The 12500-nt window shown below is 32.9% G+C and overlaps 1 protein-coding gene across 1 annotated transcript; it reads right to left on the reverse strand.

Moving 5' to 3' along the window:
• Positions 1-3378: 3378 nt before the first annotated feature.
• LOC130810762 (uncharacterized) lies at positions 3379-4214 on the reverse strand. Its single transcript, XM_057676894.1, has 2 exons — positions 4122-4214; positions 3379-3732 (listed from the first exon to the last, which is right to left on the reverse strand). The coding sequence occupies exons 1-2, from the start codon at positions 4212-4214 to the stop codon at positions 3379-3381; spliced, it is 447 nt and encodes a 148-aa protein (XP_057532877.1).
• Positions 4215-12500: the final 8286 nt, after the last annotated feature.

Consider the following 12500-nt stretch of genomic DNA (forward strand, 5'->3'; position numbering starts at 1 on the left):
ATATATATATATATATAGTATATATATATATATATATATATATATATATATTGAATTTGTTAGACTTAAAAAAAATAGGCATATATACGAAATTACGTTATACCTTGGCTTTTTAAGGCTTATTAAGCTAAAGCTAGCTTAAAGTAGGTCAATCCTTTTGATATGAAACTTGACACACAACACTAATTACTATATAATATTGTTTCAATTTGAAATGGTTAGACTTGAAAATATAGAAATATGCTTGAAATCGCATTCTATGGTTGTTTTGTAAGGCTTTTTTAGCCCTCAAATTGCTTAAACTAAGTCAAACTATATTTATTTGACATGAAACTAGAAACACAACACTAGTTAGTATATATTAATGGTTGAAATTGTTTTAATTGAAAAAATAGACATATGTTTTAAATTACGTTCCATGGTTGCTTTTTAAGGCTTTTTTTAGCCATTAACTTGTTTAAACTAGGTGAAACTTGATTTATTTGACATAAAACTAGAAACACAATACTAGTTAGTAAATATTACTGTTTTGAAATGGTTGTAATTGAAAAAATAGGTATATGTCTGAAATTACATTCCATGGTTGCTTTTTAAGGCTTTTTATGTCAATAACTTGCTTAAAGTAGGTTAAATTGTAATTGTTTGATATGAAACTTGACACACAATATTAATTAGTGTATATTATTTTTTTAATATTGTTAGACTTGAAAAAATTGGTATATTTGCAAAATTATGTTCCAATGTCGCTTTTTAAGGATTTTTAAGTGATTGACTTGCTTAAACTTGTTCAATCTTGATTTGTTTGACATGAAACTTAGCAAACAACACACAATTAGTATATATTATTGTTTTAAAATTGTTAGACTTGAAAAATTAGGTATATATGAGAAATTACGTTATAAGTTGGCTTTTTAAGCTAAAGACTTGTATACTTTCAACAAATTTTACTTCAATCTTTTGTAATCTTTTCTTTAATGTATTAGTGAGCACAACAGACAAATAATATTGATGCAGGTACTACACTTTGAGATTTATACATGATGTCAAGATTTATGCACAACAGACAAATTTTTCTTCAATCTTTTGTAATCTTTTCTTTAATGTATTTGACGTACGTTTTTATATATTTTTATTTACGGTATATCTTGTGTTAAAGAATCTAATGTATATTTATAATATTATATAAATAAGGTTTGAATCCCTAAGAGAATTACGTCCTTTGACCAAGAGCCAAATCGAAGAAATAAAAGACCAAATCGCACAGTTTTCTTTCCAATTTATGCATATGGTAAAGCAATTATGAAACAGCCCAAACCAGCGTAAACAATATAATAATATTGTCTACAAAGTAGACCGGAAGATTTATAAAAGTATAGGCTGAATCCGACCTGAGATCGGATGATCTCAGCTATCAGTCTTAGAGTACAAAAACTTCAATTAAACTTGAAATCTATGATGAACTTTTAATTACTTAACTTATACTAATAATTTACAAATCAAAATATTTACATAACTAAGTTAAAATATTAGATTGTCCCAAATTTTGTAATAAGTTTTAGAAGACAACAAAAATAAATTGAAGTAGAAACATTCTCGCCGCAAAACTTGAGCATATAACACAGATAGCAGAGACTTAGCGTACTTCAGATAATATTCCTCCAGGCTCCAGTCACAAATCTATCCCCCGTAAGGGATAGGTACACCCAAGAGTGTAGCATCAGCATCTCTGCTGAATAACCAAATAAACACTAAAGAAAACTTAATTTAAAACGAACACTTAAATACAATGCACGTTAAGACACTCAATTAAGTAAACCCCTTTTAATAATTTACTTCATATTTTATGTATAAAACTTCCGAAAATGAAATTCTTTAGTATCACATTTAACCATTCAGAAGAGACAATGAGCCAAACAAAGTTCAATGTTAATTAAATAATAAATAAAAAAATGTTAAAGTTCATAAACCTTTATAATCATATCTTATTTCAAAATTCATATGTCAAAAACTTATAATTCAAATGCGAAACTTTGATAGGGAAGCTTATAATGACCGCTAGACAGTAGGCCTGATCTAGCTCGTCAAGTAATAGCGGGTGACCGTCGTCACCTAATCGATTAGGGTTACTTTGCAAGAAATGAACGGGATCGTGAGCTCAATAACGATCCTAATAATACCCAGAATCAAGCTCTAGGAGTTTCGTACATTCTTCGTACGCATATAATCCGAAAACAAAGTTACAGTTGTCAAGTCCCTCATTATAAAAAATACCAAACATTTCACAAATTTTATACGGTTATAAACATACCTAATACTCAATCAAAATGCAAAATTAGTATACTTAACATTTTAGTTTTAATACAAATATTTACCAACAAAAACTTTCAGTGCAAGAAAATACACCAATCAAATAAAATGGGTACCCAAAGTTAGGGTTTATGGGGTTACCTTTATGAGCAAAAAACAGATTAAACACAACCACAAGTAAAGGAAAGTCAGCAACTTCCACACCAAAGCAGCAAAACACCACTTTAGTGATAGCAAATTCCAGAGATGAACAAATAGTTTTCCCACAAGCTATACTTTACAATGTTTAAGCAAAAGGAGAGATTTTCACTTCAATCTTCAATGATCTATACACCAAAACAAAAAGGTGTGAGAATTAAATCTTGAATTCACATTTTTGATAGAATTTTAAAAGCAAGTAAAACCTTAAAATTTCAGCAAGTATTTTAACAAGAGAAAGTACAGATATTCAATTGTTGAGAGCTTGAAAAAGAGATTGTAGGATGGATGCTTAGTTATCTAATTTTTATCTTGGAGGTGAGATGATGAGTGATTTACTTGGTTGAGAAAAATGAAATGTGGGTCTTTGGTTTACTGATAAATGAGGAGTAGAAAATAGTAGGGTCATAAAATCTTCTAATACTTGACATGTGGAAGATATAGGTGTCACCCACCCAAACTAATACTATCTTAAGATTTTAGAATATTCATAAATAAATTTATTCCACACAAATATAAATCATAAGTTGTACTAAAATCATGGTAATAAGTTAATACTTAATTTATTTTTAGTTAAATTCAAATTGTGGTAATATATATTTTAATACCCTACTTAATTAGATTATTAACTTAAAAGACTTTTTTTTTAAAATGACATATTCACTTTACTACTTAAAATAATAATATTTTAGTAAAGGAGATATTAAGACTATTTCATTCTCCCCATCTTAAGAGATTTTGTCCCCGAAATCACAAACCTTTAAGAAAATAGATGTGGATAAAGATTCCTTATGTCTAATTTTTTTTCCCACGTTGCCTCCTCGTCATCGTGGTGTGACTACACCACCTTTACTAACGGAATAGACTTATTAATCAACTCCTTAACTTGATATCAAGTATCCTTAGTGGTTTTTCCTCGCAGCTCAACGTTTCATCAACTTGCAATGGCTCGTAGCTTAAGACATGGGACGGATCATTCACATACTTGCGTAGCTGAGACACATGAAATACATTATGCACACGATCCAACTCCGTAGGCAAGGCTGATTCATATGCTACCTTCCCAATTCTGCGCAAAATCTCAAATGGTCCGATAAACTTGAGACTTAACTTACCTTTAATTTCGAACCTTTTAACCTCCTTCATTGGAGAAACCTTTAAAAATACCTTATGACATACGCGAAGCCACATGCCCTCCTCTGCTTTCACGTGAGGGAACTGCCCTTTCTAAAAAATTGAGAAAATTGCCATCAGTCGGAGTAGAGCTCATGACCTCATGAATTAAAGTTATGCTATCGACCACCAAAGCAACGCAAATTTCATTAAACCAATTGTATATATTTTAAGTTAACTATATGTTTTATTGTAAAACAATGTAATTGTAAGTTACATGGCACTCCATATTCCAAACTCCCTCCCTGCACAAAATCTAGCTCCAATTCCCAATTGATTTCATCACTCTCCACATAAGAAAATAATTTTATTACACACACACACACACACACACACACACACATATATATATATATAAAGAGAGAGAGACGAGAGAGACGAGAGCTAGGCGAAAGATGGGCAATTAGCTGTCTTCCTCACCAGCATCTCAAGCAAGCTCTGACCAGCAACCTTACCGGCGGCATGAGGGGAGGACGAGGGTCAAGAGGAGGAGGAAGAGGAAGAGGTAGAGGAGAAGAAACACGCTGCTCATCCATGGTCACTAGAAGTGGGAAGAACAGTTCAGGCAAGCCAACGGTGGGGACTATGGGAGGAGCTGAATTTAATAGAGTCGGAGATTACAGTTCAGGCGAGCCTATAGATAAGGTTAATGATGAAATAGTACACCAGACTGGTACAGAGGATGACGGGAAAGAAGGGCAAATCAGGAACGAATTGAAGCAAATCAAGGCTCAATTGGAATCCTTGTAATTACACATCCAGAGCATGGAATGAGTGTCGCCACCAGTAGAAGCCTCACAGCCAGAAATCGACGGAAATGGCAGGAATAGGCAGACACGGCCACAGGAAGATTTTCCAATCCTCGGGAGACAACTCGCTGCTGACAGGACGCAACAATTGGTCGGGAACACAGCGCTGCTAACCTCGTGGAGGGATAAGGTATCATGTTCAAACCCTTCAATTGGAATGCCCCTTAAATTTGTTCCACCTTCTCTAGAAAATGGTAAACCAGTTGTGCATATTGAGTCTCATGATGTAGAAGATTTAGTTAATGTGTGGGAAAGAGCTGTTGTTTTCTATGTGGTTGGAGGAAATACTTCTGTTGATATTATACGTGGTTTTATTCGTAAACACTGGACTCATGTCCTAATGCCTACCATTCACGCACATGAGGAAGGCTACTTCATCCTGAAATTCAACTCAGAGAGTGATTGCTCTGATATCCTTAAAGGAGGTCCGTATTTCCTTAACAGAGCCCCAATAGTTGTTAAAAAATGGAGTGTAAACTTTGATTTCAAGGCAGAGATTCTGAGGGTTATTCCAGTGTGGATCAGATTACCTAGTCTTCCTCTACATTGTTGGGGAGAAGAAACACTGAGTAGAATTGTGAGTGCTGTTGGTGTTCCAGTCCTAGCGGATGAGTGTACCATGAATCAAAGAAAGGTGTCTTATGCTATAGTGTTGGTGGAAGTGGATATAACCCAGGAGTTTGTTAAGGAGATTAGCGTGCGAGATAATGCAGGAAGAGAATTCACTCAGAAAGCCATCCTAAAGTGGCGACCGTTCTTTTGCCGCAAATGCAATAAGGTGGGACATGAGTGCTAGGATAAAAATAAACCACTCCACAACCACGAGGAACAATCTGGAAAAGCAGAGAAGAAAACAAAAGGAGATAGGAGAATGTGAATCCCGCTGACTATTGCCAAAGTTATGAAAGATGTCATGAATGTTGAGGACCTCTGATCCGAATTGGCAACAGTCGCACCCCAAGAAGAGGAGAAACTAGAGACAGAGTGTTGGCCTTCAAGCAACCCACAGAAGCAAATCACTAATAGCATTAGCAGTTAAGAGGAAGGTAATGAAGAGGGTTGGACCCCAGTCGCTCCAGGGAAGGCAGCGCGCAGATACCAGCTCAAGATGCCAAGTAGCAAACCTCAATTTGTAGAGCTAGAAGCAGCGAATGTGGGTATAGGTGATCAAGAAGATAGTGAAGCTTGTGGCCTGACTAGCCAGGAAAGGGACGAAAACCCTCAAATTTCCTCACCCCAATGATTATATCGACCTGGAATGTGAGAGGCATGAATAGCCCTGATAAACTTGATAGTATTCAAACTGCAATGCAAACTAGCCCCATGGCTGAAAAGCTTCACCAACGAGAGCGAGAAGCAACCATACAAGTGAGAAGGTGGAGAAAAATTGAAGATATGGCGCTTCTTCAAAAACCCAGAATCAATTGGATGAGAAATGGGGACAAGAATACTGCTTACTTCCATGGTACCATCAAAGAGAGGCGAGCATCTAATACTATCTATGAGCTTCAAGATGCAGAGGGCAAGTGGCACAACAATACAGGGGAGATCCATCACGAGATCACCCAGTTTTACCAAAAGCTCCAAGGTACGGCGGCTACTAACCTTCAGATGATTGACAGGAACATTATGAGAGAAGGTCGCTAGATTGATGCCAGCAACACTCAGACTCTTATCCAGGAGGTGAGCGAGGAAGAGATAAAAGAAGCGCTCTTCGGGATGAGTGACAACAAAGCCCAGGAGTCGATGACTTTAATACCTACTTCTTCAAAAACGCATGGGATATTATCAAGCAGGACTTTATAAATGCCATAAAAGAATTCTTCAATAGTAACACTCTTTTCCCCCCTTATATTACAGCTGCACTTCGGTTACGCTAATCCCAAAGGCGAATAATGCGAGTAAGATGGGAGACTATAGACCAATTTCCTGCTGCACAGTTATCTACAAGATCATCTCCAGAGTGCTAGCTGGGAGACTCCAAAAGGTGATCGGGAAAATGATCGATCAGGCACAGTCAAAGTTTATCCCGGGTAGGCAAATGGCTGATAACATATTATTAGTTGTGGAGCTAATAAAGGGGTACTCTCGCAAGAATAACAGCCCGAGATGTATGATCAAGATGGATATGCGAAAAGCTTACGATTCGATCAGTTTGGTGTTTCTGTTCTCTGTTATGGAAGAGATGGGTTTCCCTCCTAAGTTCGTTGATTGGATTAGGGTCTGCATTTCGACAGTCTCTTTCTTAATTCTGGTGAATGACATTCCTCTAAAGCCCTTCGATGCAAAGAAAGGGTTGCGCCAAGGCAATCCCATTTCCCCCTATTTGTTCGCCATAGCAATGGAGTACTTGACCAGGATTATGCACAAGATGAATGACAGTCCGAGCTTCCACTTCCACCCTAGATGCAAGAAAGTGGATATCACGCACGTACGTTTTGCTGACGACCTCCTCATGTTCTGCCGAGCAGATCACTCTTCAGTTAGTAACATGATGAGTACCTTTGACCGTTTCTCAAAGGCCTCTAGGCTTCAAGCTAACACGAGCAAAAGCAATATCTATATATATGGGGTTGATAGGCACCACAAAGAGCGCCTTTTGTGCACCTTTTGCACATGGAGGAGGGAGATTTCCCTTTTAGATACCTGGGGGTTCCTTTGCACTCAAAGAAGCTGAATTCTAGAGATTGCAGGCCGTTGGTGGACAAGATTATAGGCAGAGTCAAGTTTTGGTCCTCTCGCCTGCTATCATACGCAGGTAGAATCCAGCTTGTTCGAGGTGTCATTGGTGGGGTGAAAAACTTTTGGGCTCAAATCTTTTGCCTTCCGAAAAAGCTGATTAAGATGGTAGAGGATGTTTGTCGATCCTTCATTTGAACTGGTAAAGAGGGGTTATTTAGGAAAGCAGCGGTAGCGTGGGGCCAATTGATCTTACCCTATTCCAGGGGAGAGCTGAACCTGAGAGACATGTACACTTGGAACAAAGCAGCTATGCTCAAGCATTTGTGGAATTTAGCCCGCAAAAAGGATAACCTTTGGGTAAAATGGGTTTACATCTACTATATGAAATCGCAGAAAGTTCATGATGTGAGAGTCTCCATTCATGCATCTTGGAGCTTCAAGAAGATCATCAAGCAAAGAGCTATAGTAGACCAGTTAGGGGGATGGGAGAGCATAACTAAAGGGAATAAGTTTACTATAGGGAGAGCGTATGAGATGCTAATTGCAGATGCTCCCCAAGTTCCTTAGGCAAACATCATGATCAAGAATATTGCTAGCCCAAGCGCAAGGTTCATCACATGGCTGGCCATCCAAAATAGATTGGCTACAAAGGATAGAGTTGAGAAATGGATGGTGATCGAGGATGAAAACTGTGTGTTGTGTAGCGGGGCAACTGAATTAGCTCAGCACCTGCTCTATGACTGCCAATTCACCCAAGACGAACAAAATGAATAAAAAACTAAATTAGCTTCCTTACTTATAGGCTAGAGGTTACCAACTTTCAGGATGAAATTCTAAAGATGAACAAAATGAATAAAAAGAAAACCGATCAAGCTAAGCTTATTGTTGGGATTTGGACTGAGATGATATACAACATTTGGATGCATCGCAACAGGAAAATTTTTGATAAACGCTCTTGTAATACGAAGGAGGTTACTGATAACATTGTCTTTAGAGTAGCAGGGAGGGTAAACAACAGAATGAGAGAGATGCTTGTGTCTAGATAGATGATTTTTCTTTTGGGGGTGTGTTAGGTCTTTCGCTCTCCTTTTTTGTCTTGAGCGTAGGCTAGCTTGGTGGTCTCTAGTTGGAGTTAATTTCCAGCTAAAGCTTGTATCTTGATATCTTTTTGGTATATAATACATATTAATTGCCAATATATATATATATATATATATATATATATATATATATATATATATATATATATATATATATATATATATATATATATATATATATATATATATATATATATATATATACATACATATATATATATATATATATATATATATATATATATATATATATATATATATATATATATACATATATATATATATATATATATATATATATATATATATATATATACATATATATATATATATACATATATATATATATATACATATATATATATATATACATACATATATATATATATATATATATATATATATATATATATATATATATATATATATATATATTCACCCTACCTCTAGAGAGTTTTTGGTCTCAATTTGAACCTTCAAAGATGATGGATCGGTTAATCTGCCAACTAAAATGTTTCCACGTGTACAACTAAATATGTTTTTCTCTAAGAACAAACTTTTTTGATGGTCGTCCATTTAGAGGGACCATGTTAGGATCCTAAAATATTATGACTTCTATAAAATATCAGCATATCTTGTGATTATGTTGTACCAATCTTATCCTTATGTTATAGTGAAATATATCCTAATTTAGATTTATTTGTTCTTATTCTTTTCTTTACTTAGTTTATTGTTTAGGTAGTTTCCTATTGTTAAATTATTATTATTATTATTCTCCATAATTATGTTGAAAATTTGTGTGTATCTTCGTTTATTTAAAGCAATGTAAATCAATACAATATGTATTTTCCCAATGTTTACATGATATATAATTATGGAATGAGGTATGGTTAGAACTTAGAACTAGGTAGAGCTATTAATTTTCGCATGATTTCAATTTATCTCAAAATTAGATTAAAGGTTTATAGGTTACAACGAAAGTCATTAATCATTGATTTAAAAATAATTTGATTTACATACTAAAAATGAAGATTAAATTATTTTGGCTCCATATCATTACTTTGAGTCGTTGCTCATAATATTTTTCAGTTATAATTTTTATTTTGAGGTAATATTTACTCATAAAGCCTTTAAAATTGAATACTACTTTATTATTATAAAATAATTTTGTAATGAAAGTTATGATAATTTTTTTGAAATCACATTAAATCAAAAGTTAAAATGCTATTTTGAATAAATCTAATGAAAATCACAAAAAATAAATTTTTTTTTTTGTTGGGTCGATCCAAACCCAGACATAAAAAATGATACAACGCAAAAATAACCAATTAGTTTTAAAATGGTAAATTTTAAAAATTATATGTATTCTATGTTTTTTAAGAATATTGGCCAAAGACAGCGTTTATGAATCAAAAATATTTCCTATTCATTTCTAATATAATGTAAATACATAAATTGACTAATTCAGACGGTTTCACTCAATTTATCTCTTTTCCACCCCTACTAACTTTAGTTACTACTTTTTCTCTTTGTTTGTCTAATCTTATCTCAATAGAGACGTTATGTTGTGAAACATATAAATTTGTAACAACCAATAATGTCTAATTATTATATTTACAAATCATGAAAATACCTTTAATTGAATTCCCTTCATATTATTGTTTAATTTTATTTTATCTCTTGAGTTCGAACTCAGGTTTGAGTTTAAGTTTAGTTTAGAATTTGAATTTTTGCATTTTCTTAGAGTATTGATCATATTAGTGCTCATATTATTTAAGATAATTACTGAATAGTGCACTACTCATTTGTTATTCGCATTGTATACATATCTTCAAACCATCCCTAACAATATATTTTATCTCCTCAGTTTTTGTTATATTTTTTGTTTTGTTTGTTTGTTTTTTTTTTTTTCTAATATAAATGTTTGATTATTGATGTATTACATAAGAAATTGATATTAAAAAATATCTTACATCAATAAAAAAAAAAAAAAAAAACTTAAACTTAAGACCTCAAACTAATGGCTAGCTAGCTACCAATATGCTCTATATACAATAGTGACTTGTAGTTCCGCTTGGATTGAGTGTGAATATTTAAGAGGTAAATAAAATGCAAAGTAGGAAAGTAAAGTTAGATAGATAATAAAAGAAATTATTAGAGAGGTGGAAAAAATGATTAGAAAGTAATAAAAAATGGATAAAATATCAATTAATTTCCTTATTTAAAGTGTAAATTTACTCTATGATAAGATGGGGGAATTTTTTTCCTCTGAATGAAGAAAATCATCCTCCTTTTTTATTTTTTTTTTTAGTTTACTCTCACTCAAACCCTTTGACAATTATTTCAATTATCTCATTTACATCTCTAATTACCTTTGTTTAATTAGCTTGACTATTTTACCCCATAAACATTTACTCTCAATCCAAGCGAATCTATACAAGAAAAATTGTGTTGATTTTGCGTAATAATACTTTATCTTAGTAGGTTGTCACTTGCTATGCTTTATGTATTTACTTTTTAAATCAGTTTGATTATTATTGGAAAAGTGAAAAACTGATTTGGCAAATATTGAGTAACCATAAAAATGATTCTATATCATAATTGTGTGTATACCAATTTAGATTAGGGAGTGAACAAATATTTACTTAAAAAAAAGATAGATTAATAAATTAAAATATTAGTAATAGCAAGTAAGCAAAGAACCGTTAAGTAACAATAAGATTGTGATCCAATGATCTCGTAAAAGATCTAAAAACTTATTACTTATTACATAACAGCAAGAAAGTGCATCTACTTCTGAAATTTAATCAGGTTAAACTCATGATTATAGATATACTTAATTACTTGTTACTTTTAATTTTGGGTCATCATATCTTATATCAAATATGTAAAAATTGCTTCAATATCCATACAGGGTCTACCAACAAATTCTTAAATTTTTTGGGTATACACTCCACACTATTTAAAATCTTATCAATATATTGTTTTGGGAAATTCCACGTAGTAATTATGAGATTTTGGGTTTTCCACGTGGTAACCAAAACTTTTAAAAAACCACGCGGTAACCCTAAGGTTTACCAAATTGTTTTATCGTGACCTTTTTGTACATAAAACGTTGACAAACGTTAATTTCGAAGCTTTAAGGCTGTTGTACGCCTATTTATGCGACTCACTATTTCAAATACCATCAGTTTTAAACTTTTCCCCAAACAAAAACCCTAACTCTACCATCATTAGATTTGGGGAAAAATATGATTTGGATGAAAAATGGTACAATTAGGGTTTATGTTTTGGGGGAAAAGGTTGAAATTGATAGCATTTAAAATGGTTTGTCGTATAAATACGCTTACAACAACCTTATAATAACGTTTCTTAACGTTTTATGTGCACAAAGGTCACGGTGGAACAATTTGATAAACATCAGGGTTACCGCGTGGATTTTTTAAAAGTTTTGGTTACCACGTGGAAAATTCAAAATTTTTGTATTGTTTTTTTAGATATCATCCATACAATTAAGTTTTCTTTATCTTATTAACTGGACAATCCATCATTTAAAATTTCATTTTATTAAGTGTAGTATGAAATGTAGCATTTTCTATATGAATTAGGAGTTAATGTGTTTCCGTTTAAAGATGTCATTTGCTTGGCAAATTTGAATTGAAACATTAATTTAAATGTACATAAAAGACAATTTTAAAGAGGGTGAAAGAAGCGTTACTCATATAAGAGTAAACAACTTAAAAACGAGAGAAATACAAGGAAACATCATAGAAAAAACCAACAAACTGAAACAATGGCCACTCCTCCATTTCTCCCTTCATTTATTGATCATCCAAATGATCTACGAAGTGAGGAGATTGTAAACTACAACCAACACAAGGAGCTTGGTGCTGCAACTCTTTCTGCATCATCACTTGGTAAAATAACAGTTCTTTTAATTTTTTTAATTTTCTTATTATATTAAAAAAAATTATATTACCTACAATTCTTGCATATAAATCTACCATATGAATTAAACTGTTTAAGATAAGCAATGCAAGATAATTCATTTGACGTGTTCTCTAAACAAGAAAAAAAAAGAAGATAGTATTCAAAAACTAGTATTAAAAACTGAGTAGATAAAATTATCAAAACTACCTATACAAAGACTTTTGGTAAAAAAAAAAATGTAGAATAATTTTCTTTGTCAAATACTAATCAACAAAACATGTTTTTTTTTAAAAAAACTACC

Source organism: Amaranthus tricolor, chromosome 4 (assembly GCF_026212465.1).
Source record: "Amaranthus tricolor cultivar Red isolate AtriRed21 chromosome 4, ASM2621246v1, whole genome shotgun sequence".
Lineage (NCBI taxonomy): Eukaryota > Viridiplantae > Streptophyta > Magnoliopsida > Caryophyllales > Amaranthaceae > Amaranthus > Amaranthus tricolor.

What these genes read in the sequence shown, in the direction of transcription:
- LOC130810762 (XM_057676894.1), bottom strand. Translation starts at nt 4,214, where the DNA reads ATGGATGAGCAGCGTGTTTCTTCTCCTCTACCTCTTCCTCTTCCTCCT. An exon ending in TGCCGCCGGTAAGGTTGCTG is followed by an intron (nt 3,733 to 4,121) that starts GTCAGAGCTTGC and finishes TCAATTTTTTAG; the next exon opens with AAAGGGCAGTTCCCTCACGT.